Raw genomic sequence first — 22,055 nt, 5'->3', positions numbered from 1 at the left:
GACTCAAGTAAGGTGGGGATATCTTAAGTCAGACTGCTGATCTACCTAGAGTAGTATGGTCTCTTCTGGTTGGCACAGACTGAATGGCTTGGGAATTATTTAGATGCTGAAGTGAGGCCAAAGTGTTTTTATCACATCCATTTCTTATGATAATTGCCTTACATTCTTGTAAAATGTTGGGGCTAATGTGTTTTTTTCATCTGGCTTCTCTCTTTAATGTGCAGCCAAGTGTACATGGCTGGCAGTAAATTATTTCATTACAAGAAGAAGAAGAAGGGGAGAACCTGGTCTCCTCCTTGCAATATTTCCTCCCAGAAACAACTTTAGCTATGCCCTCATAAGCATGTTGACTGATGCAGGAGGAACCAATCCTACAGAAATGTTTGTCTTTCCAGGCTGTGCTGTGAATTCTGATCTCACAGAACTGAGGCAATACATGGATAGAATTAAACTCTACAAGGCAAAAATGAAGGTCCCAATTTCAATTCATAATACCCAACTTGGTTATTTGCTTTGGCCCATCTTGAATTCCCAACTTGAACTACTTTACAGGTTTGTGGTGATAATCGTGTGAGAAGGAGGAGAGCTATGTATACCACTTGAGCTTATTTGAAGAAACGTAGGATATACATTTACCTGTTTTATATTATTTATATCTCTCCTTATATTGGACCCAAATCTAATAAAATAATGCTCCCTTTTAATACATTCAGGATTTGACATTCACTATGGAGTTTATCAGGCAAGGGAAATTGGAAGTATAATCCAATGGCAATCCGAACGCAATCATGGGTTTTAATGTTATTGCGTGATAGACTACCACACGCAATTTCGGGCAATGGGAAGTCAGTCCAAACGCAATCATGGGGTTTCATGTTATTGCATGAGGTGATCACATGCAATTTCAAGCAATGGCAAGCTATTTTCCGGCAATGAGAAATCAGTTCGAACGCAATTCGAATTCACGTAAATTCGCTGAACTAGCGAATTCCCGTCAATGCATTCTGGCCCAACTTTCTTCTCATTCGAAATTAAGAGAAATTTCTCCCATGTGATAAACTTCTATATTGGAAGCTCAGGGATGCCATGGCTCAGCAGTTAAGATACTGACTGACTATCGCAAGGTTGGCAGTTTGAGAATCAAGCACTGCATTACAAAGTAAGCTCCCAGCACTAGAGCTAGCTTCTGCCAACCTAGCAGTTTGAAAGCATGTAAAAGTGCAAGTAAATAAATAGGTACCACCTTGATGGGAAGGTAACAGCATTCTGTGCTTGACATTTAGTCATGCTGCCCATATGACCATGGAGTCGTCTTTGATAACACTGGCTCCCTTGGCTTAGTAACGGAGATGAACACCACCCCCTACAGTAGGACACAACTAGATAATTGCATCTTTATTTTTACATAGGAAGCTTGGATTTTTACATAGGAAGCTACTGGTGACAACAAGCTGCTGTTGGCCATAGTTCTGTGCACATGTACACTGAGTGAAATGGGCTCAGTTTTATAGCAGTAGAATTACACAGAATCATCGTCAAGGATTGATGGGTGGATATCCTAAACAAGATCCACCTGATCTTGTTTAGGATATCCACCCATCAATCCTTGACAATTCTGTGTAATTCTATTGTTATAAAACTGTTGCACAATGATAAACTAGCTTTCAATTGATATTATTATTGTTGATATGAAATATTGTATTGAATATACAATGCACCTGCGTCATTTGCAGGTGCCTTTTGCATGGCTTTCAGCTTATGCTGAAAGCCACATGACAGGAGAGAAATGGCATGCGCACCGCGCCATGCGTCATATATGAGCCCCATTATTTTCAATGGGGCTCAAGCATAAGCACGATTTGCCTTATGTGGAGGGGTCCAAAACAGATCCCCATGTAAGGCAGATCCCCATGTACTCCTTTTTATTGATTGTATTTGTATGTTTTTATTGGGTTGTAACCCCGCCTCGATCTGTAGGGAAAAGCAGGGAAATATTTATTATTATTATTATTATTATTATTATTATTATTATTATTATTGCCTCAAGCAAAGTTGTGTTCAAAGCTGTGCTATTGAAACGGATATGGTTTCTCTCCTTTTCTGTCTCTTAATGGAGGCATTGAAGGTTCTTCTCTTATGTTTGTCAATCATATTTAGCTAGAGTTCTTTAGAGTTCAGCATTTTGGTTACCTAACCTCCCCTGGAACTAAACAGTATTATGTAGTAAATAGATCAGTAGGAACATTCCTTTTGCAAATTTCTTGACCTTTGGACTTTCAGGAAATGTATGTGATAGAAAAAATTATGTGGCTTTGTCTTTTTTGTAGTGGTGGTGGGTTGTATCCAATTTATGGCAGCCCTAAGGTGAACCTATTGTGGGGTTTTCTGGGTCTGAGAATGTATGACTCACCCAAAATTACCCAGTGAGTTTTCATGGCTGAGCAGGGAATCAAGCCCTGGTCTCCAGGGTCATAGGCTAATGCTCAAACCACTATACCACACTGGCTTTCATCACTTTTGTATACTGTAGTAAGAAAAATGATCCACTGCAGTTCTAGATCCCCATCAGAGGATCATATCACAAAAGTATTTTTGTTTAAGCACATTCTCATATTCATAGACGTTCTAGGGATATTGCTTCTATAGCCATTTCATTTTATGAGAAACATCTTTTGTAACATAATCTAGGCATATAATATATATTATCACTTATAGGGAACAAATTCTATATTTATAAAGCTTATGCTACTAGTAATATGCCTCAGTAGTAAGGAATATCAACTTACCGAACATTTGTCATACATGAACATAATATCTCACATTGTATCTGCTGAGGAAATTTACTTTTCATGCAGGATATTCAAATATATTTCAGTATTTGGTTGCATTTCCAGTACAATACAGTACATGTGGGACATAGAGCTTCACACAATACATTCCAGATACTTTTATTATAGTACATTTACCTACATTGCATGATATCAGCACAACTATTGTTACAGAGAGTAAAATTATCTGTTATACCAGAATTCTGTTGTAAATAAAGTGTTCTCAGTTATCCTGTGGATTGCACTCAGCCAGCATCTTCTCCATGTTTTCCTGAATGGGCAGACATGTCTCACAGTGCTGTAATCAGTGCTTTTATAGCTTTTTCAACATTTGTTTATCTGATCTTTCAGCTAATAAGAGATTGCAGTCATTAATTCTCATTTCAGATCAGTGCCAAAGGCCAAAAAGTCTAGTTTTGGCTTTCTGCCTGGGGTTCTTGCTTCTTATATGGTAGAGATGAAATGGTGAGGCAGGACCCCCAGGGGGTGACACGAGAGTTGCTCAAGGGTGGTGTAAAACTTGGGTGCTGTCATCCCTTCTCCTCCTCCCAAATTTTTTAATGTGTAATTTCACATGTGTTGAGTTAAATATGGAATTTACTTAAATAAACCTGTTCTAATTTAAATGATGTTATTTCATAAAATGTTAAAATATGAAAATACATGAAATGTGCAAATGAAAATACGTACACTAAATAAATATTTTTATTCATATACTACGTCAAGTGGGGCAGGGTGACGTCCACATGTAAATGCAAAGGGGGTTCCCAAGAGTAAAAGTTTTGAGTAATGTTTTTATATGGTATTTCTTTTCTTTTAGTGGTAAATACTGCCAATATTTTTATCTTTACAGGCGTGAGCCATGCTGTACTTTACTACACATCCCAGCTGTGAAGGCTGGCTGCATTATTAGCTCTTATTGTATTTTGGTTTGGCTGAGTAAAATCAAACATAAATGTCAGTCCTGCCTTTTTAATTTTTCCCTTTTATATACAGATAGTATCTTTTATATTTATGATTTTAACTCTTTACGTTTTCTATGCACATGGCATGAGATGACAAAAAGCATTAACCTTATTAACAGAATCCCTACTACACTATATTGATATCAGACTTTAAAACATGATGAAGTTTGTGAATTATTAGATTTAGCACTGTCTGTTTTTCTTTATCACATATTATCCTATGTAAAGTAATCAGAGTAAAATAAAATAAGGCACAAGGTCAGTAAAACAATAAAACATAAATGCAAAGGGATCTTGTAGCATTAGACTTGAGTCTACTTCCTCACTCAAGTCTAATAAAGCTCATGCTACCAGCTCAAAGTGCTACAAGATCCCTCTGCAGAATCAAATTCCTGATAAGTGTGACACTGTTAAGAGGACATTCCCACTGGATGTTAATATCCACACAGTTGCGTAAGGGAGATAGCACCCCACTAGATGTCCAAGCCCTAAGTAACTCCATACTAAATATTGTTATCCCCCCAAACGGTTCAGAATAATGTATAGATTCACAATCATGCATTCACACACACAAAGCCTACTGGAGTCTCAATAGGTTTCCCTATATCTGATACTACCTAGACCTGGTGGAACAAACTTCCTCGAAGTGTAGTGGAGTCTCCTTCCTTAGAGGTCTTTAAACAGAGGCTGGATGGCTATCTGTCAGGGATGCTTTGATTTGGATTTCCTGCATGGCAGGGGGTTGGACTGGATGGCCCTTGTGGTCTCTTTCAACTCTATGATTCTATGGTGCGTCACCTCAAGAGGCAGGGGTGCAGGGTGCTGCCCATATTCCCTATAACTGTTGTTACTCCAAAAGTAGGGGGATTTGAGGGTTCCCCACCAACTGTATAAGTTTCTCTTTGAATATTGGAGGAATTGTTTAATTCACAGAAGCTTGTGAGAGGTTGGGTAATGTTGAGGATTGTTTCCACCTATTTATACCAATACTGTAGTAATTGCAGAATATTCCAAATTTGGTGAATAAAGAAGATTTTTATTTAGAACTATGCAAGAATGCAATCAAATACAGAATAGTAATTCAAATACACACCATTCAAATGTACAGTAACTGAAATAGAGTTATGGAACCAGGATAGCAGAGGCTTAGGGTTGTGAGGAGTGATATTTACATGTCTTGAAGAGGAGACCATGGAAAGCTGAGTGTGGCCCGTTACAGACGGGCAAAATATGGCGTGGTGGTGGCACTACTAGGGTTAGGGAGCGCACACCATGCAGACGCTCCCTAACCCTAGTACGTACGCCGTATGTCAAAATGGTGGTGCCCTGTACACACGGGTGCTGCAATTTTGACACGACGGACGCTTAGCGTCCGCACATCATGGTTCACTTGTGACATCACGAGTGTGCCAATTGCGCACTCGGGCATCACAAGCGCAACGGAAAAAGAACCTGCCTTTTGTGGGGGGGTGTTCCGCTGGCGGGAAACCGCACAGTTTATCCACTGCAGCTTCCCGCCAGCAGAAAAGGAGGCGGCGGCAAACCACCCTTTTTGGGCAATCTGTATCCCATCTGTGGCTCCAACAGTGTCTGAGGGGAACACAGTGAGTGGAAGAAGCTTTCTGTGCACACCGTGTACAGCTGTGTGCACAGACTAGTAGCCAACTGTGCAAGAAGGCTAGATTTGGGACTGATATTTATGCCTGAGATCGTAGCCTCGAAGGGTGCTAACTGCTATCTTGTAATGTAACAAACACCTGATTGTCTTCCAGGGAATTGATAATGGGATTTCAGAAAGACTGATGTCTTTAACTTCAGAGTAACAAAAATATTGATTGGATTTAGGACAACCTCATGATATATGGCAGGGGTAGGTTGGCTTACTTTGTTTCTAGTGTGAGAGGATATGCAGAGAGCCTAAAGGAGGAGAACAGAATAATCACCAAATCCATTTAGTTTTTATCTTGGTGTTACCTGGGTCCTTCACATGGGAAAGTCTCCGGGGGTTCCAAAGGTCATCAGAATCTCTTATGGAGATCCCAAATACAACATGAAGTACAGTATGTCTGGTATTCTAACAATACCTCCCACTTCATAACAGGAAACTCCCTGATTCCTAAATATGGGAACAATCTGTCTACAGAGTCTCTTCTCAGTATTCAGTTTTAATAGCTCTGATGTAATGCACCACTGAAATGAGACAGTGGTCTGGAACCTGAATCAATCAGCATTCTGATGACACTTCTTCTCCTCTCCTACCCCACTGACTTCAATATAAAAATTACAGATAGGACAACCACCATGCCCCTGACATTCAACTCACCAAGCAGCAGAATACTTTGGTTGATGGTTTCAAAAGCTGCTGAAACCAAGAAGAGTCAGCAGGGTCTTACTCTCTCTGAATCTCCCCATAAAGGTTATCCAGTAGGGTGGCCAACACTGGTTTTCAAATCAGACCTAAGGTAAGACTGGATTTAGATTGAGGTGGGTGATGTGCATACTATATGTGGCCTGAACCCACCTAGTTTTTTAGCCCCTAAAAGCACAGTCCTCACACCGTTAACTGCTATTACATTTTATAAAGGATGAATAACATTATTTTAAGCTTCTGTGAAAGCTACTTTGAAAAAGGGTGCGTGGGGGATCTCTGTGCCTTTTTATTTTAACCAAAAATGAATTTTTTCAGAATTTCAAACATCCATGGGAGCTAGGAACCTCCCACGAACTTGTAGTTTTCCAGCTGGTTGAATTTTCTTCAGTACTTTGGCCTTGCCTTGCCTTTCTTAGCTTGTTGAATGGAAATGCTGTAGGTACATCCTTTTTAATGTTCTGCCACCCACCCACATCTGCCACACCATCCTTGTCACTGGCATGCATTTCAAAAAACTCAAATTATAAATGTCACATTACTCTTTAAAATAATCATATTAGAATTAACATCAGAATGAATAAAATGGAGGGGGCTTCTGTAATATTGCTAGAGATCCTTGATTTTTATGAGCAAAAATGCTAAGGTTTATTTTTTCTTGGAAAATTTTTCATGATAGTAGATTAAGAGTTGACCTAGTTAGGTGAGCTTAGTATACTTATACTTTGGATAAAATATTTCAGCTGCATTATGATCCTGTTTCTTTACCCCTCCTGTGAACCTAGGATAAAGATAAAAAATTTCATGATGGGCACATTTGAGTGTGGTAATATGATAGCTTTTAAAAGTTTTATTCAAATACAGTGGTACCTCGGGATACGAAATACCCAGGTTACGAAATTTTCGGGATACGAAAAAATCCCATAAGAAATAATTGTTCCGGGTTACGAATGTTTTTTCGGGTTACGAAAAAACTTTTGGTGCTTTTCGGCGCTATTTTACACGGAATCGCGGCTTTTCCCCATTAGCGCCTATGGCATTTCGGCTTACGAAGGCTTTTCGGGTTACGAAAGCGGCCGCGGAACGAATTACTTTCGTAACCCGAGGCACCACTGTATAACGTTTGTTGGAATATAATTCTAGTTAGCTAGCAATGGCCTTTTAATTCCATTCGTCTATACATCTACAAATTTGACCTCTGGATTACATTGTATGCATTCTCCACTACTAGCAGCCCTCATTACTGGCTTTTCCACCATCGCCACGGCTTTGCGGTGGTCCTGCAGCATGCAGCATATAAATGCTGTGCCACCAGAGTGCTGCAAAGCTGCCCACCTGCCAGCTTGGGGGTGCGTGTTGTTTAAACGACATGCCCCCAAGCCACCAGGAATCTGCTGCAAAGGGGCCGTCTTTTGCCCCTCTATTTTAGAGTTTTCTTGGCAAGATTTTCTTCAGCAGAGGTTTGTCATTGCCTTCCTCTTAAGCCTGTGAGAATGTAACTTGCCTGAGGTTTCTCAGTGACTTTCCATGACAAGTGCAGATTTGAAACCTGATTTTCCAGGATCCTAGTCCAACACTCAAACTGTTATACAATGCTGGCTAAATCAGAGATTAGGAAAGTACATTTTAAAAATTACATGAGATACATCTGAAATGCAGAGCTAAGAAAATTTACTAATTTGCACTACCGCTACAAGAATCTCCCAGCCAACATGGCCTGGGTGATCTGGGGAGTTGTAATCTAAAAACTTCTATTTCCAAGTTGTGGTTGAGAGTGTCGTGAGAGGAGATCCTGTATTTCAGGCTCTGGATTCCTGACTTTCCCATAGTGCCATTTCTAACATCTATGGTATGAGTTTAAGCTAGAGAAGCTGGCTTGTAAGTGGGTGACAAATGTTCTTTCCATCTCATGTGTACCTTCTTAGATGGGTCATGTGTGGACTTGGCTAGAGTCCAAAGAAGAATTCTTCACTGATTCAGAAGAAAGCAGCAATTGCCAGTCCTTTTGCGGTTCTCTGGACTCTAGTCTGGATCTTGAACTGGAATTGAGGAGTTGGAGAGAAACTGGAGAAACTACTCAGGAGGACTCAGAGGAAAGCAACAGCCAAGAAGAATCAGAAATGGATGATTCTGAAGCATGTGAAAAAGCCAGTGCCAAGGAGCAAGAAGAGGAGAGAACGTACAAGCAGGAAGCTGTCTTGCGGTTCTTATCAGAGGTATGGCTAACAGTGGATGTAACTGATGAGGGGAAGTGACAGTGAGGTAATATGGATGCAGCATTTAGGGCTGATCTTGATGCCAGCATTTCCACATAAACAGTAAGAGAGGTGTCCAGAGACTGCATAGGCCATGTTAGACTGGATCACCTTGAGTTTATAAGTACCGATGAAGTGGACAAGCTCCTTGGAAGCGTAAGGAGGACGACGTGCGCTCTCGATCCTTGCCCAACGTGGTTGACCGTCCAGGGAGGGAATGCTACGACTACACTATTACAATCTATAATCAATGCATCCTTTAGGGAGGGCAAATTTCCATCGCAGTTAAAATTGGCAGTGGTCAAACCGCTTTTAAAAAAGCCCTCCCTAGATCCCCTAGAGAGAAACAATTATAGACCGGTCTCCCTATTACCATTCTTGGGCAAGGTGATCGAGAGAGCAGTCACCTTCCAACTCCCGGCTGTCTTGGGTGAAACCAATTATCTGGACCCATTTCAAACTGGCGTCAGGGCAGGATATGGAGTGGAGACAGCCATGGTCGCCTTAATTGATGACCTCCGTCTGGGCACAGACAGGGAAAGTGTGACCCTGTTAGTGCTCTTGGGCATCTCAGCGGCTTTCGATACCATCGACCATGGTATCCTTCTGGAACGCCTGAGGGAGTTGGGCATAGGGGGCACTGCGCTCCAGTGGCTCCGATCCTACCTCCCAGGCAGGTTGCAGATGGTGAGGCTGGGGGACAGTTGCTCTTTTAGGAAAGAGCTTACATCTGGCACCTCAAGGTGCCATTCTGTCCCCCATGCTATTTAACATTTACATGAAACCGCTGGGAGAGATCATCCGGAGACATGGAGCGCGGGGTTATCAGTGCACTGATGACACCCAAATATGTTTCTCAATGTCCCCGACTGCTACAGTGACTAAGGATGACTTCTCCCCTCTGAATCCCTGCCTTGAGACAGTAATGGGCTGGATGAGGAAAAACAAACTCAGGATGAATCCAGAGACAACGGAGGTACTTGCCATAGGTTCCTTAGGTCCGGGGAGGGAAATTTGTCCACCACTCCTTGATGGGGTCACACTTCCCCTGAAGGATGAAGTTTGCAGTTTGGGAGTACTTCTGGATCCGTCTCTACGTTTGTCATCTCAAGTGGATGCGACGGCCAGAAGTGCTTGGTACCAACTTCGGTTGATACGCCAACTGCGACCCTACCTCAACCGAAAGGACCTTGAAGCTGTAGTACATGCTCTGGTAATCTCTTGTCTCGATTTCTGTAATGTGCTCTACATGAGGCTACCCTTGTATCAAGTTCGGAAGCTTCAATTAGTGCAAAATGCGGCAACCAGGTTGGTCGCTAGTTCTTCGAGACTTGACCATATAACACCTATCTTGAAAGATCTACACTGGCTCCCAATTAGCTTCCGGGCACAATACAAGGTGTTAGTTATTACCTTTAAAGCCCTACATGACTTGGGTCTGGATTACTTACAGGAACGCATCTCCCTATACAATCCGTCCCGCACTCTTAGAACAAGTGGGAAGAACCTGTTGGAGATACCAGCATCTAAACATGTTTCTACTTCCCAAAAGGCATTCAGTATAGCTGCCCCTAAACTATGGAATGGACTCCCAGAGGAGACCCACCTTGTCACATCCTTGGAAACTTTCAAGAAGGCGTTAAAGACAGAGCTCTTTCGCTGCGCATACCCTCCTGACCTCCTATGAAGACCACTAGTATGGAACGAGAGCAGCTGACCCCGTGATTGATTGATGTTTTATGTTTTTATGTTTCCATGCTTTTATGTTCTTATGTTTTTATATTTTTAGCTGTGGTTTTAATTGTGCAGTAACTAATGCTGCAATATTGTAAGTGTAATTTTAACTCTGCTGTGATCCCGCCTCGATCCATTGGAAGAGGCGGGAAGATAGAAATAAAAATTATTATTATTATTATTAGATGACACACAGCCCTGAAGCAGCCAGAAAGTGCGCCGTGGCTGCTCTATGGGTGGAAAAGCCAGACTAAAAAAAGGTGAAAGAAACGGCTCCTTCTGGAAGAGTGCACACCTTCAACCCTGCATATAAATGCCTCGATGCAAGACCAGCCTCAAAGGAGCACTCCGTGGCATTTAAATGCACTGGTGCAGGTGCACATTCAAAAAGGACGGAGCCAGTGATTGGGGCAGCAGTGCAAAAAGGGAAAATCTGACACCTCCAATGGTATAACATACACAAACCAGAAAGTCCAAGACTGGGCATGGAGTGAAGGGGGCATGTAGGGGAAGCCAGATTGTGCATTGCCAGTGTTTTACAGGGCATACCTCTGCTCTGATGCCCAGTGGAAGGGCACAATTAAAGGGGGCAGCCATCCAATGGGATTGCATCTAGGCAGGAGGCAGTCGCCAGTGGTGTGTTCCTGTGACAATATGCATAGATGATGGGAGGGGGAGGTGTAAAACAAACAAACTCAGCAGCACGACTTGAGGCCGTGGTGTGTTCATGCGGGCCACTTTGGGAGTGATCAGTGCAGTCAGTGGGTCTCAGCCCACTCTCAGAAGAAACAGCTTTGGGACAGTCTTTCCTGCTTGTCTGCTTGACCCCCTAGTCAGCTTGAACAAACTGCTGAAAAGGGATCTATTCAGCTGGAAGGATCTGCCATTGGCGTGACAGCCTCCCAAAGCAGGCAATTTCTGTTTTCAGTGAGTAGAAACATCTGGAGGCAGAGGTGAAAATAAGGAAGATAAAGCTACTTATAGATACTAGTCACAGTGGTTGTATTAACTTCACTATCAGAGGTAATCTTCAGACTACTTATTGGAATCACAATCAGGAAAGTACTATATCATACTCAGGTCTTGCTGTGTATATCCCATAAGCAATTAGTTGGCCTTTGTGGGTTCAGAAATCTCAGCTGGAGGGGCCTTTGGTTCAAGCCCGCGTTCCTACACTTACATTTTCACGGTCAGGATAAATGCCCTGGATTGCCATTACATCCACACAATGGCCTTTTATGCATTTAATCTGTTTAAATTGTAAGGTTGAGTCTTTTTGCCCATATCTAATTCTAAATCTGATGTAGATCTGATAGTGTTGGAATGAAGTCCTACATTAGCACTGTGTCTGTTATCCTAGTACTTATACAAAGTGTACCCATTGGAGAAAAGAATATGGATAAAAGAGCCATATGCATCTAACCAGTCACTGGTTCTGGAACAGTCCAGAGCTGTTAACCTGTCATCTTCTGTTCCAGGTGACACATTTGATGGAGCCACTGTGCATTGGTGACACAAATCTGGTACAAGGTCCTCAAGCTCTTGGTGCTACTGGGGAGGAGAATGGAAATGGAGCCCTGATTCAGAAAGAAGACTCAAATAAATCTCTAGTCCATACAGAGGAAGAAGTGGAGGAAGAAAGTCAGCCCCAGATATTTAAAAAACAATTCAGAGAAAATATAGCTCCCCAGAGAAAGGGAAATTGCCCATTTCAAGTCTCAAACAGTCTTCCACTTATCAGCTGGCAAGCAGACAGAATGGAAGAACATAAGGACTTCTATGAGCAGCCAAAAAACTCTCAGATTCAGAATAGCAAGTTTGATGAGAATTTAGGAAAGACGGTACTACATATCCTGGAAGAAGGTGTAGAAGAAATGGAAGATGAGCATTCTTATTCAGAGAATATGACTCAGACTTCCTGTAACTGGAGACCACTGAAGGAAGAAATTCCACCAACTGTAAAGGTAAGCCAAATAACTGCTTGGAAGACTAGTATTATGACTATGTGGATTGCTAGGCCAGGGATGGTCAGGGCAAATCCTGTTTCTCTTGTCTAATTTCTCCATTTAAGGAAGTAAACTGTATATAAAGAGTGGAGAAATGAAGCATTCATTTCAGAATTCTTGCTCCATCTTTCCTCATAGGTGAATCTGGGTCTGGATTAGGGCTTCCCATTGCTGCTTTGCCAAGTAAGCTCATCCATGTTCTCTGATTACCAGGAGGAAGCAGCTGTGGAAAACAGTGAAGAGCAAGTTGAGGACTGGAAGGACAGTGACTTCCACTTAAGTTACAGCAACGATGACTCCAGTCCTTGGGGAACCCCCCTGATGAGCTCTCCTTCCACAAGTACAGCCTCCTTGCCTTTGTGAGTAATGCTGGTACATTTACACTTCAAGCCTATGGTTTTGTGTATAGATAGCAGTTGAATCCCCTATAGATGCCTCTCCTGATGCAAACCCATTTGAGATCAATGAGACTCATTCCCAGATAAGTGACTCAAAGGCTGCTTCCAAAAGCTCACACTAGAGGGGTCCAAGGCAGTTTATATTAGGTGTTGGCCATAAAAGGATATTGCCATGAAGGGCAAGTAGGGCTTTCTAGAGTCTGGATGGCTTCCAGAAATATTTATGTAAAGTTATAAGTACATAAGAGGTACAGGAAGCATGCATAAGTCAAGCAACTGACTTTCCATGCGTTTTTGCAGATACTTTGCAACTAGATGGCTTCAGATTAAGTCACGGTTATCTCCAGATAAAGCAGGGTGTAACTCCAGTCTTAGCCTGTGGAAAGCCACTGACAATCAATAGAGAAGTATTGAGCTAGAGCAGGTGTTCCCAACCTGGGGTGCCTGTAACCCCAGGAGGTGCGAGATGGAATGTCAGGGGGTGCAAAGATACCTATGTGAATCGGAGTTTATCAGACGGAGGGCGAATTGGTAAAATCCCATGCAGAAATGGGATTTTAAAATCTGGGTGTTGTTTGTCAGATGCATGAGCGTGAAAGAGAAATAATGCGAAAATAATCCAAACAGAAAGCTGTTTTGTACTTTCTGAATTTTGCAAAAATAAAAAGGAGCTGGTTTTGACAACTTTGCGTTCAGGTTATTTTCGCGTTATTTGTCTTTCACGCAAACGTCATCTGAAAAACATCCCACAAATGCGAGTTTTTTCTACTTTCTGTTCTGGTTAATCCCAAACGTCATCTGAAAAAATGCAGGTCGTTTTCAGTTTAAATTTAGTTTCTGCATGGGATTCATCCTGTGTGATAAACTTCTTCTCTTTTGTTACGAAATATAGGAATCACCTGAATTCACAGGCTGGCTTACAGAATGCAGTCAGGAAAAAAAGTTCTATGTTTTGACAAAATCATGAAAACTAAGAGCAAAAAAGTAATTGAATGTTATGTTCACAATTGGGATTGATTTTACTTCTTCCATTTTTTTCTGAATAAATTAGAATCTAATTGTTCAATTTAGATTTGCATTTTATGCATTGAGTTAAAAGCTTATTTTTTAAAGTTCAGTTTGTTCCTCTGCAGTATTTTATGTGGTTCAGTTTCTGGTTAAAAATTAGAAATTAGACTTCTTCATCTTCAAATGTGATATTACTTTTGTAGGGGGTGTGAACGTTAATCAAACATTTCCTAGGCATGTGAGGTATAGAAAAGGTTGGGAACTACCGAGCTAGATAGACCAGTAGTCTGACAGCAAAAAAAAATCCCTAGGTTTCTTCCTTGAAATCCATTACTCTATGTTAGTTCTAACACAAGGCTAGTGTCTTGAATCAAGAAGAAACAGTTAAGAAACAACAGATCAGGAGGTTCATACTACACAGTTATAGCAATTTGATTCCACTTTAAATGCTATGGCTGCATTCTATGGAATCTTGGGATGTACAGTTTTATGCGGTACTAGAGTTCTCTAGCAGAAGATTTTGAATATTTCACAAACCTATTAATCCCAGTGCCAGCCCACACCAGGATGCCATATGATGTGGCCATGGCAGTTAAAGTGGTAGCAAACTGCTATAACTGTGTAATGTGAAAGGAGCCTTGAATGAAACCATAGAAGTACATAATACTGAATAGAGCAGCTGGTATAAATTCAGTGTATTCATGTGTCTGTACCTGTGTGTGTGGAGAGGATTTAGCAAATGTTTCAGTAGGACAGCCTATACAGCTTTTAGCTAAAGCAGAGGAACTTTTTATCCTAAGGATTCTTAATTGGGAATTAAAGACTTGTCTTATCTAAAGTTCCATTGATAAAATAGCAAAAGCCAGCTATTCATGCCCCTTGAATTTCTGTTTTTTATTGACCAGATCCAAAGCTATCATAGCTTTGGATCTGGTCAATTTTGTTAATAAGGTAGGCCTTTTTTTAAAGCAAACTAAAGCTCCTTGGTCAACTAGCCCTGAATCACCAGTACTCCTGAATTTGGGACACTGCCTGTCTTTCTTTTGGTGACCAGCTTTTATATTTTTTTGGAATTTTATAAATTAGCCATTTTTACCATAATACTTCCATCCCACCCACACTCCTTTCCCTTAATGGCTCATGTTGTGTTTTTTATTGTGTAGGATGCAGCTAAATGAGGATGATTCACTCCAACAGCGTTTGCTCTTCAAAAAAACCCTGCTGTCCATCTGGAAGATGGTGGCTGGCCACAGGTGTGTTACTATGGCGAGGGGAGGGGAAGAGAACCAAGGGTGCATCCTCAGTGGTGGGTCTTCAGGGCAGTTTGTATTGATAAATATACCAAGAGCTGATACAGTTTACTCCAAAGTGGGGCTTCATGGACCAGTCTGCAAGCTATTGGCTGTTGGTCCATAGCAAGTTTCCAGAAAAGAAAGGAACAATTTTAGCCAATGGGCACAATTATAGTGGCAGTTTCTGGCAAACAGGGGGATTGGGGATGGGGCTGGCTGGTCCCATGCATCAGATAGCTTCAGCAGCTCTGGTCTATTCAATACTTTGTGGTTCTATTTTCTATTATTTCCCTTGCCTTTTACTCACACACACTCACACACCTCATTGAAGAGATGTAATTTTTTGTACAGTTGGCCTGGCCCTGAGAGAAACTGTCCCCCTTGCTGCCACTTCAGGCTGCTCCTTTTTTTTGTCTGAATCTTTTTCTTAGCATTTTTAATGGTGAACATGTACCTCTACAGTCATTCACCCAGAAACTTTAGTTATATCATATCCAAATTTTCTTTTATCAAAAATAATTCCTAGATTGTTTGATGACTTTGATACCTTGTTTCTTCACAATACCCTCTTGGATCATGCCCCCTTCTTTTTAGCAAAGAGCATCTGATTGATCAGGGTATGTTTAGATAGGCAAACACAGTTGTACAAATTAGTATTTACTAAAAAGTCCCATGTGTGAAAGAGAGGGGTGGAGGGAGGAGATGATCAGAACTAAGCTTTCCAATTTAAGAGGAAACATATATGTTCAGGAAACATGCCTCTGTGAGTCCTGGAATAATGGGAAATGGTAAAGCAAAGTTAAATGTGACAAGACTGCAAAGGGATCTGAGCAAATTAAGTTGTAGCATAAGCTTTCATAGACTTGGTCTGCTTCCTCAGATTCAAGTTTACAAAAGCTTATGCTACAACTTCTTTCACTCAGTCTCAAAGGTGCTACAAGATCCCTTTGAATAGTGGTATTCCAGACTAACACAGCTATGTCTCTAAATTCTGTGACAGCACTCTTAGGCCAAATGCACCTTGCATGAAAACAATAGAGTTGCATATTGTGGAGGTGAATGGAGGAGTGAGAGAGTGCAGGATAGTAACAGAGCAGCATACTGTGCTGGATAGAGCCAAAAAGAACTGGCAGTACTGTGAGTAAAGATGCAGATGGTCCAGGACTGGAACATCAGAGATTCAGGAATCACATTGAGATTAGGGCTGAAAGTCAATCCAGTGTACTAACATCCTAGCTTGGTCTCTGGAGGTACCTACTACAAGGTGCAAAAATATCCATGGTTTATACTGAGTGTCTGAGCCATTTGTTAGCTTTATTTCCCCCATCTGATTGGCCTGTTAAACCCTGCAAGCTAATCACCTAGTAGCTATTAGTATCCTGAGACATAGGAAGGATGTCACATGAAGTCCTGTGATGCATCCATTCAGTGGGCAAAGTACATGGGAAAGCCTAACTAGCTTTCTTGATCCTGTTTGGCTTTCTTTTTCTAGGTACAGTGGCCCTTTCTTGAAAGCTGTTTCCGAGAAGCAGGCTCCTGGTTACAAAGATGTAGTAAAAAGGTCAGTTGGGAAGAAAGTGGGAGAGCTGGTGTGGAGCACACTCTCAGGGGATTTGTAATTTTTTCTTTTATTTTAAAACAGATTATCTGTGTTCTGTACCAGTGCTACTTAATAAGTTTCCTTGGACTAGTGCTGGTCCCAGTGCCATTGGCTGCCAATCCCCTAGCAAGCTTCTGGGAAAGAAAGACTCTTTTTTTTCTTTTTCAGAAGCTTGGATTTTTCAGGATGCTTACAAAGATCTTTTTTGTCCCTCCATGAAATTAGCTTCTCACACCAAGCACTAACAGCTAGTCTGCACTGTACCCTGGCTCTTTGGCCCTGGTGCCCTACTGATCCTATATGTATGTTTACATAGAAGTAAATTTCACAGACCTCCATGGAGCTATCTCCCAAATACATGTGCTTATGGTCACAGTCCTTTTTTAGAATTCTCCTTATGGATCAGTGCTTTCTACTTATTTTCCTCCTACTACGACTGTTCTCAGTATATTCATTTTTTGTTAGCTTCCTTTCTTTTTTTGTTGACTTGATTCTCAGTTCTGTTGGCTTGGCTCTTGGATTGAAATGGCATTGATTTGGAGGTGAGAGTGGGAAGCACACATTTTGATTGCTTTTGGGAGCAATCTGTAAAAGTTAGGTTCTCTGTAAGTTAAAATAAATCAGTCTTTAACTTGGCTTTAACTTTAACCCATCATCCTTAGATGGCATAGCTAACAGAATAGAGGAAATAATTGTGAAATGCCTCAGCTTGGAAAAGCTGCTGTAAACTACTACCTTTCTCTTCTTGCTTTCTAAAGGCCAGTGGATCTCTCCTCCATAAAGAGGAGCCTCTCCAAAGGTCAGATTCAGAACATGATCCAGTTCCAGCGGGATCTCATGCTGATGTTCCAGAATGCAGTCATGTACAATAGTTCCAACCACCACATTCACCGCATTGCTGTGGAGATGCAGCGAGAGGTCCTGGAGCAGCTCCAGATGCTGGGTGAGGCACTCCTGTGTTCAGAAGAAACGCAAGACTTTCTGAGATGGTAAGAGGCTCTTGTGTGGAGGGGAAGTCATCCTTCTGTGGGACAAGCTGTCTGAGCTTTGAGAGCAAAGATTGTCCGTAAGCCCTGCTGGTTTCTTCATAGAATCTTATTAGGCAAAGTATCTCTGCTTGTGACTCCTAATATACAATTAGCCCTCCATATTTGCAGCTTTTACTTTTGCGGATTTGATTATTTTTGTTTTTTGTTAATATGTTCTCTCTAGGTCCTCCAGTGCAACTCTGCTAGATGTTGACCATAGAATTGTGCTGAAGAACCTAGAATTTCTTGAGAAAACACTTCTGTATGCATTTGTAGGTCTTCCAACATGATTTTATGATCAACCTCTGGTACATGTTGACCATAGAGTTGGACTGGAGGACCAAGAGATTCCTAGAGAGGTGTTCTCTTAGGTAAAAAAAATAGTGTTTTTTTTTTTATTTGCGGTTTTACCATATTCATGGGGGCCCTTCACCCTTAACCCCAGTGAATGTGAAGGGACAACTCTAGTATGGACTGGGAAGAATGCATAAGGGGAAATCTGAGTTTGCTCACACCCCATTGCAAACAATGGGGCGTGTGCTCACGGCATGGAGTATAGACTTGTTTCAGGGATAGTATGGCCCACAGAACATCCTGGATGCTAAAAATTGGCTCCCAGACTTTGCTTGTTTCTGGGCTACGGTCAAAGAAGCAATACATTAGACATAATGAGACATACTAGGAAATCCTAGCTACTCCCTATATGCACGTGTAGAAATGTTTCACTTACTCTACTTCCAACAGTTTCTATAGATACTGATAAAGGCTATTCTGGGACACTGTAACCCCTTGGACAGTTGGAAGATTTACTGTCTTTGTCTCCTTACAGGTGTTGAGAAGCCATACAAGTAAAACAAATCTGGAGTTGAAAAGCAAGAATTCCTTCCTTCCATGTGGCGCCTTACTCTGGGAAAACTTGATAGTTCAGTAAAGTTTACCCCCCTTCCCTTCCTTAAGATCCATCGAGATCTAATATTTGCCCCACTCTATTTGTTGGCAAGCCCATTTATATCTTGGACATTCATTATAGTTCTGTCAGTGCTGACTCCTGGAAAAGCATTTTCTTCTTAACTGAACTTTGATGAAGAAGAAATGAAGGGAAAGTGCAGCTCATAGTATCAAGCTAAAAGAGGCCTATTGGCATTTTAACCAGAGGTTTGGAGCCCTTTTGGGTAGTAGGTGACCACCAGAGGCTGAAGTATGTATATTTTTCCCAGAATAAATGTTGTGTTGACTTATAACTATTCCAGAATGTTCTGTTCTAGATTGTTAAAAAATGCCTGGTTTTTTACGTTTTTGTTGGCTTGCTATATAGACAATACTAGAACTGAAAGATTATACAGGTGTCTCCAAAAATTATTTTGCAAAGGAATTTTTTTTAAAGGAAGTATCATTCTCCCCTCAGGACCAAAGCATTGTAGTTGTAATACTTTCAACACTGTGTTATCAAGTCTGGAATTTTATAAAATACCCCCAAAATCCCTATCCCAAAATGCATCTGTGGAGGTAATCAGGTGGCCCCCTTTCCCCGGCATCACTTGATCATAGAGGCCTCTAAGCAAGTCGTGCATCTATAGTGTGAAGGGATATCTCCTTATGACCCTAATGGAAAGGCATTATGGGAGCTGCCCCTTGGCTGCCATGACCTGAAAACGGAGAGACCACGTAGGCAGCGAGCCTTAGTTAGGAGTTGCAAACAGGAAGATTCCTTCACACCTAGGAGACAGATTTATGACTGGGAGATGCTTCACAGACACAAGCCATTCCGGCAACAATCGTTTTCCCATGGCATAGGATACCTATAGATCAAGTGATGCATAAATTTGGTTTTGCTTTGATGTAGAACAACAACCTCTGCTGAGTACGTGACTAGGAACCTATAAAAAGTCCAGTTTTTCCTTTGTTCGAAGTTCCATGTTGGTGGCAGGCAGGCACTCTGTCAGTCTGCTTCTCCTGGCGTGGGTCCATGCACCCCCTTTCCCATTTCCCTTCATAGTGTTGTTGCATCTACCGTGATTCTGAGGAAACCATTTCAGGCAAGTATTACCGTTAGAAGGCCTTGTGTTCTCTTTCCATTTTTCCTCCCTTTCTTCTATTAGCCTTGAGTGATTGCATGAGTGAATGTATGTGTGTGAGTGTGTCCCCCTGTGCATCAATAAACTAGATTAAAATTCAAAGACTTTGCCTTTGCCTCAGTTCCTGGAAGTTCTGGTCCCTTCGTAAACAGGCTGGGATTCGATCCGACAAGGGTACTTGTAAGGAGCCCTATATTGGTGTGTTGAGCTAATTAATATTCCCCAAAATTTGAGCAGATATCCTTACAACTGGCATAAATTGTGATGGGCAAAGTGCAACCAGCAGGACTTTTTTTTATGGGCCCCAGTGATCAAAAATTTCTTTATGTTCCATGCATTTTCAGCATGTTATGGAGGGTGTCAAAACAAATTTTTGCAAACTTTTTCTTACTGTTTTGTTTTGGGGATTTTTGGCCTCAGAATGATCCACTCAAAATGCCCTCTGGGGCTGAGGAAAGCCCCAAAACATGGTAAAAAAGAAGGGACGTGGTTACCCAGCCAACATGGCAACTGCTTAAAGAAAGAGCAGGGCTGGATTTCAACAAATCTCTCACAATTGAGGGTTAATTAATCGGAGATTGCATCTCACAGCAGTATACCTGATGCAAGGAACAAAATGCTTCCCAGATCAATCAATTTCAAGATTTTACCCCCTGGCTAAAGAACACAAAATCCTACCAGAAAAATCACACTCACTGAGTGAAACTGCCATGACACGTGGATCAAACAGAGGGAGCAAAGGAGGGAGAGGAGACAAAATTCCAGCTTTGGTTCTACCTTTCCCTGAACCTTTAGAAAAGCTTCGAGAGAACCTAGTAAGAGATCTCCACAAAGATTGGGCCCTAGATGCAAAATTATCAGCACATACCACATGATAGAGAAGAGATAGCAAATGCAGCTCTTCAACAGGGGACTTTACATGAAGATAGAATACAGAAACTAGAGCAGGCAAATCATTCTCTCCAAAACAAGATTGAAATCCTGGGAAATCAAGAGAAACGGCAGAACATACACTTAAGAGGGGCCATGGAAGATGCAGAACAAGATGACTTAATTAAATACATCCATGACACCAGGCCAGACTTGAACCTTAAACCATCTGATATCGAAAGAGCACCAAGGCGCATTACAGACCGCCAGATTGCAGCGGTCTGGCTCCGCCTCCGCTTGCAGTGTCCGGGAGCCGCAGTGGCCAAACCGCACGGCTCCCGGACGCTCCAAGGAAGGAGCATGGAAATCGCGCTCTTTCCTGGGCCCCGGAAGAGATGCCACAAGGCGCTAGTCATGCACTCGCGGTGTCACTTCCGGGGCATGACATGCGGACCCACAGCGTCCGCTACATCAATATGGCGGCGGCCGTGTGGAACGGCCGCCGCCATTTGTCACGGACTCTGTCCATGATAGGGTTAGGGGCGTCTGGAAGAGACGCCCCTTTTTAAAACTGGGACGTCCTCAGGACATCCCTAATGGCGGTCTGTAACCCGCCATAGATGTTTAACCTCGTATCACATATCAAATACGTTCCCATGAGACATCGTTATTCGATTTGCCCATTATCAGACGAAAGTGCAAGGACGATCCAAACTCAGTGCCGTCTCTGATCTCACTTACCAAGGCCGCAAAATACAAGTGTTTCAGGATCTCTCCTCTGAAACCCTGCAAAAGAGGCACACCTTCAAACCATTCACAACCCTGCTGCAACAAGCTGGAGTGAAATACAAGTAGGGATTCCCATTTAAACTGATCATTACTCAACGTGGGACAAACATGTCTGAGGCTTCTAGAGAACAAATGCTGATGTCTGTGAAGCTCTTGAAATCAGTGTCCCCTGTGGGTTAGTAAAATACAGTCTCCCTTATATAAAATGGCACAAATCTTGCTTTTTAAAAACTATTTTCATGACATAGATGGTTGAATCCATGGATGCAGAATACTTAGATACTGTATAATGATTGTGTAACAATTTATTCATTAGAGGAAAATTGTATTGAAAATAAAGCCTATTTAGAATCAATAGATTACTACTACACACAAAGAAATAACACTTTACAGACTTACAAGTGCCTAAAATATGGCATGCACCTATAACACATAACACGACTACATCTGTTGTAAATTCTTTCAAAAATATACTGGCACTCAAATGTTTAAAATGTATTGACTACAAAAAAAGTTAATTTATGTACATGTTTTTAAACACTTTAATAATTAGCATTAATTTACCTGTTGTTGTACTCCATTGAACAACATATATATTTGGTGCTATGCCACATTGTTTAAAAATATGTATAATTGGATGTTGGCAGAGTATGCGTATGTTGTTGTAGTTAAGGTTAAATACGCTATTAAATTGCATCTTCCTCACCGTTTTCTTGGGTATATTATTATGTGATTGCAAATATGAATTGTACCCTTTTTATTTTAAAGACACATTTCCCTATTGTACAACAGAATATTGACTCCCGAGTAAATTATGTTTTGCCATCAGGGCAGCAGAA

At 41.5% G+C, this 22,055-nt stretch overlaps 1 protein-coding gene across 4 annotated transcripts in view; it reads left to right on the top strand.

The window, feature by feature from the left end:
* Nucleotides 1-18,723, top strand: part of BRD8 (bromodomain containing 8) — a 45,665-nt gene extending 26,942 nt beyond the window's left edge. For all 4 annotated transcript variants that reach the window (XM_042452242.1, XM_042452241.1, XM_042452240.1 and 1 more), the window contains 7 exons: nt 8,087-8,377; nt 11,629-12,114; nt 12,370-12,515; nt 14,726-14,815; nt 16,347-16,415; nt 17,213-17,443; nt 18,312-18,723. In XM_042452242.1, the coding sequence (XP_042308176.1) occupies nt 8,087-8,377; nt 11,629-12,114; nt 12,370-12,515; nt 14,726-14,815; nt 16,347-16,415; nt 17,213-17,443; nt 18,312-18,318 (1,320 nt within the window). In that variant the 3' untranslated portion in view covers nt 18,319-18,723. The remainder of the gene's footprint in view (nt 1-8,086; nt 8,378-11,628; nt 12,115-12,369; nt 12,516-14,725; nt 14,816-16,346; nt 16,416-17,212; nt 17,444-18,311) is intronic.
* Nucleotides 18,724-22,055: the final 3,332 nt, after the last annotated feature.

This window comes from Sceloporus undulatus, chromosome 2 (genome assembly GCF_019175285.1).
Source record: "Sceloporus undulatus isolate JIND9_A2432 ecotype Alabama chromosome 2, SceUnd_v1.1, whole genome shotgun sequence".
Lineage (NCBI taxonomy): Eukaryota > Metazoa > Chordata > Lepidosauria > Squamata > Phrynosomatidae > Sceloporus > Sceloporus undulatus.
This window is presented reverse-complemented; position numbering and strand designations above follow the sequence as displayed.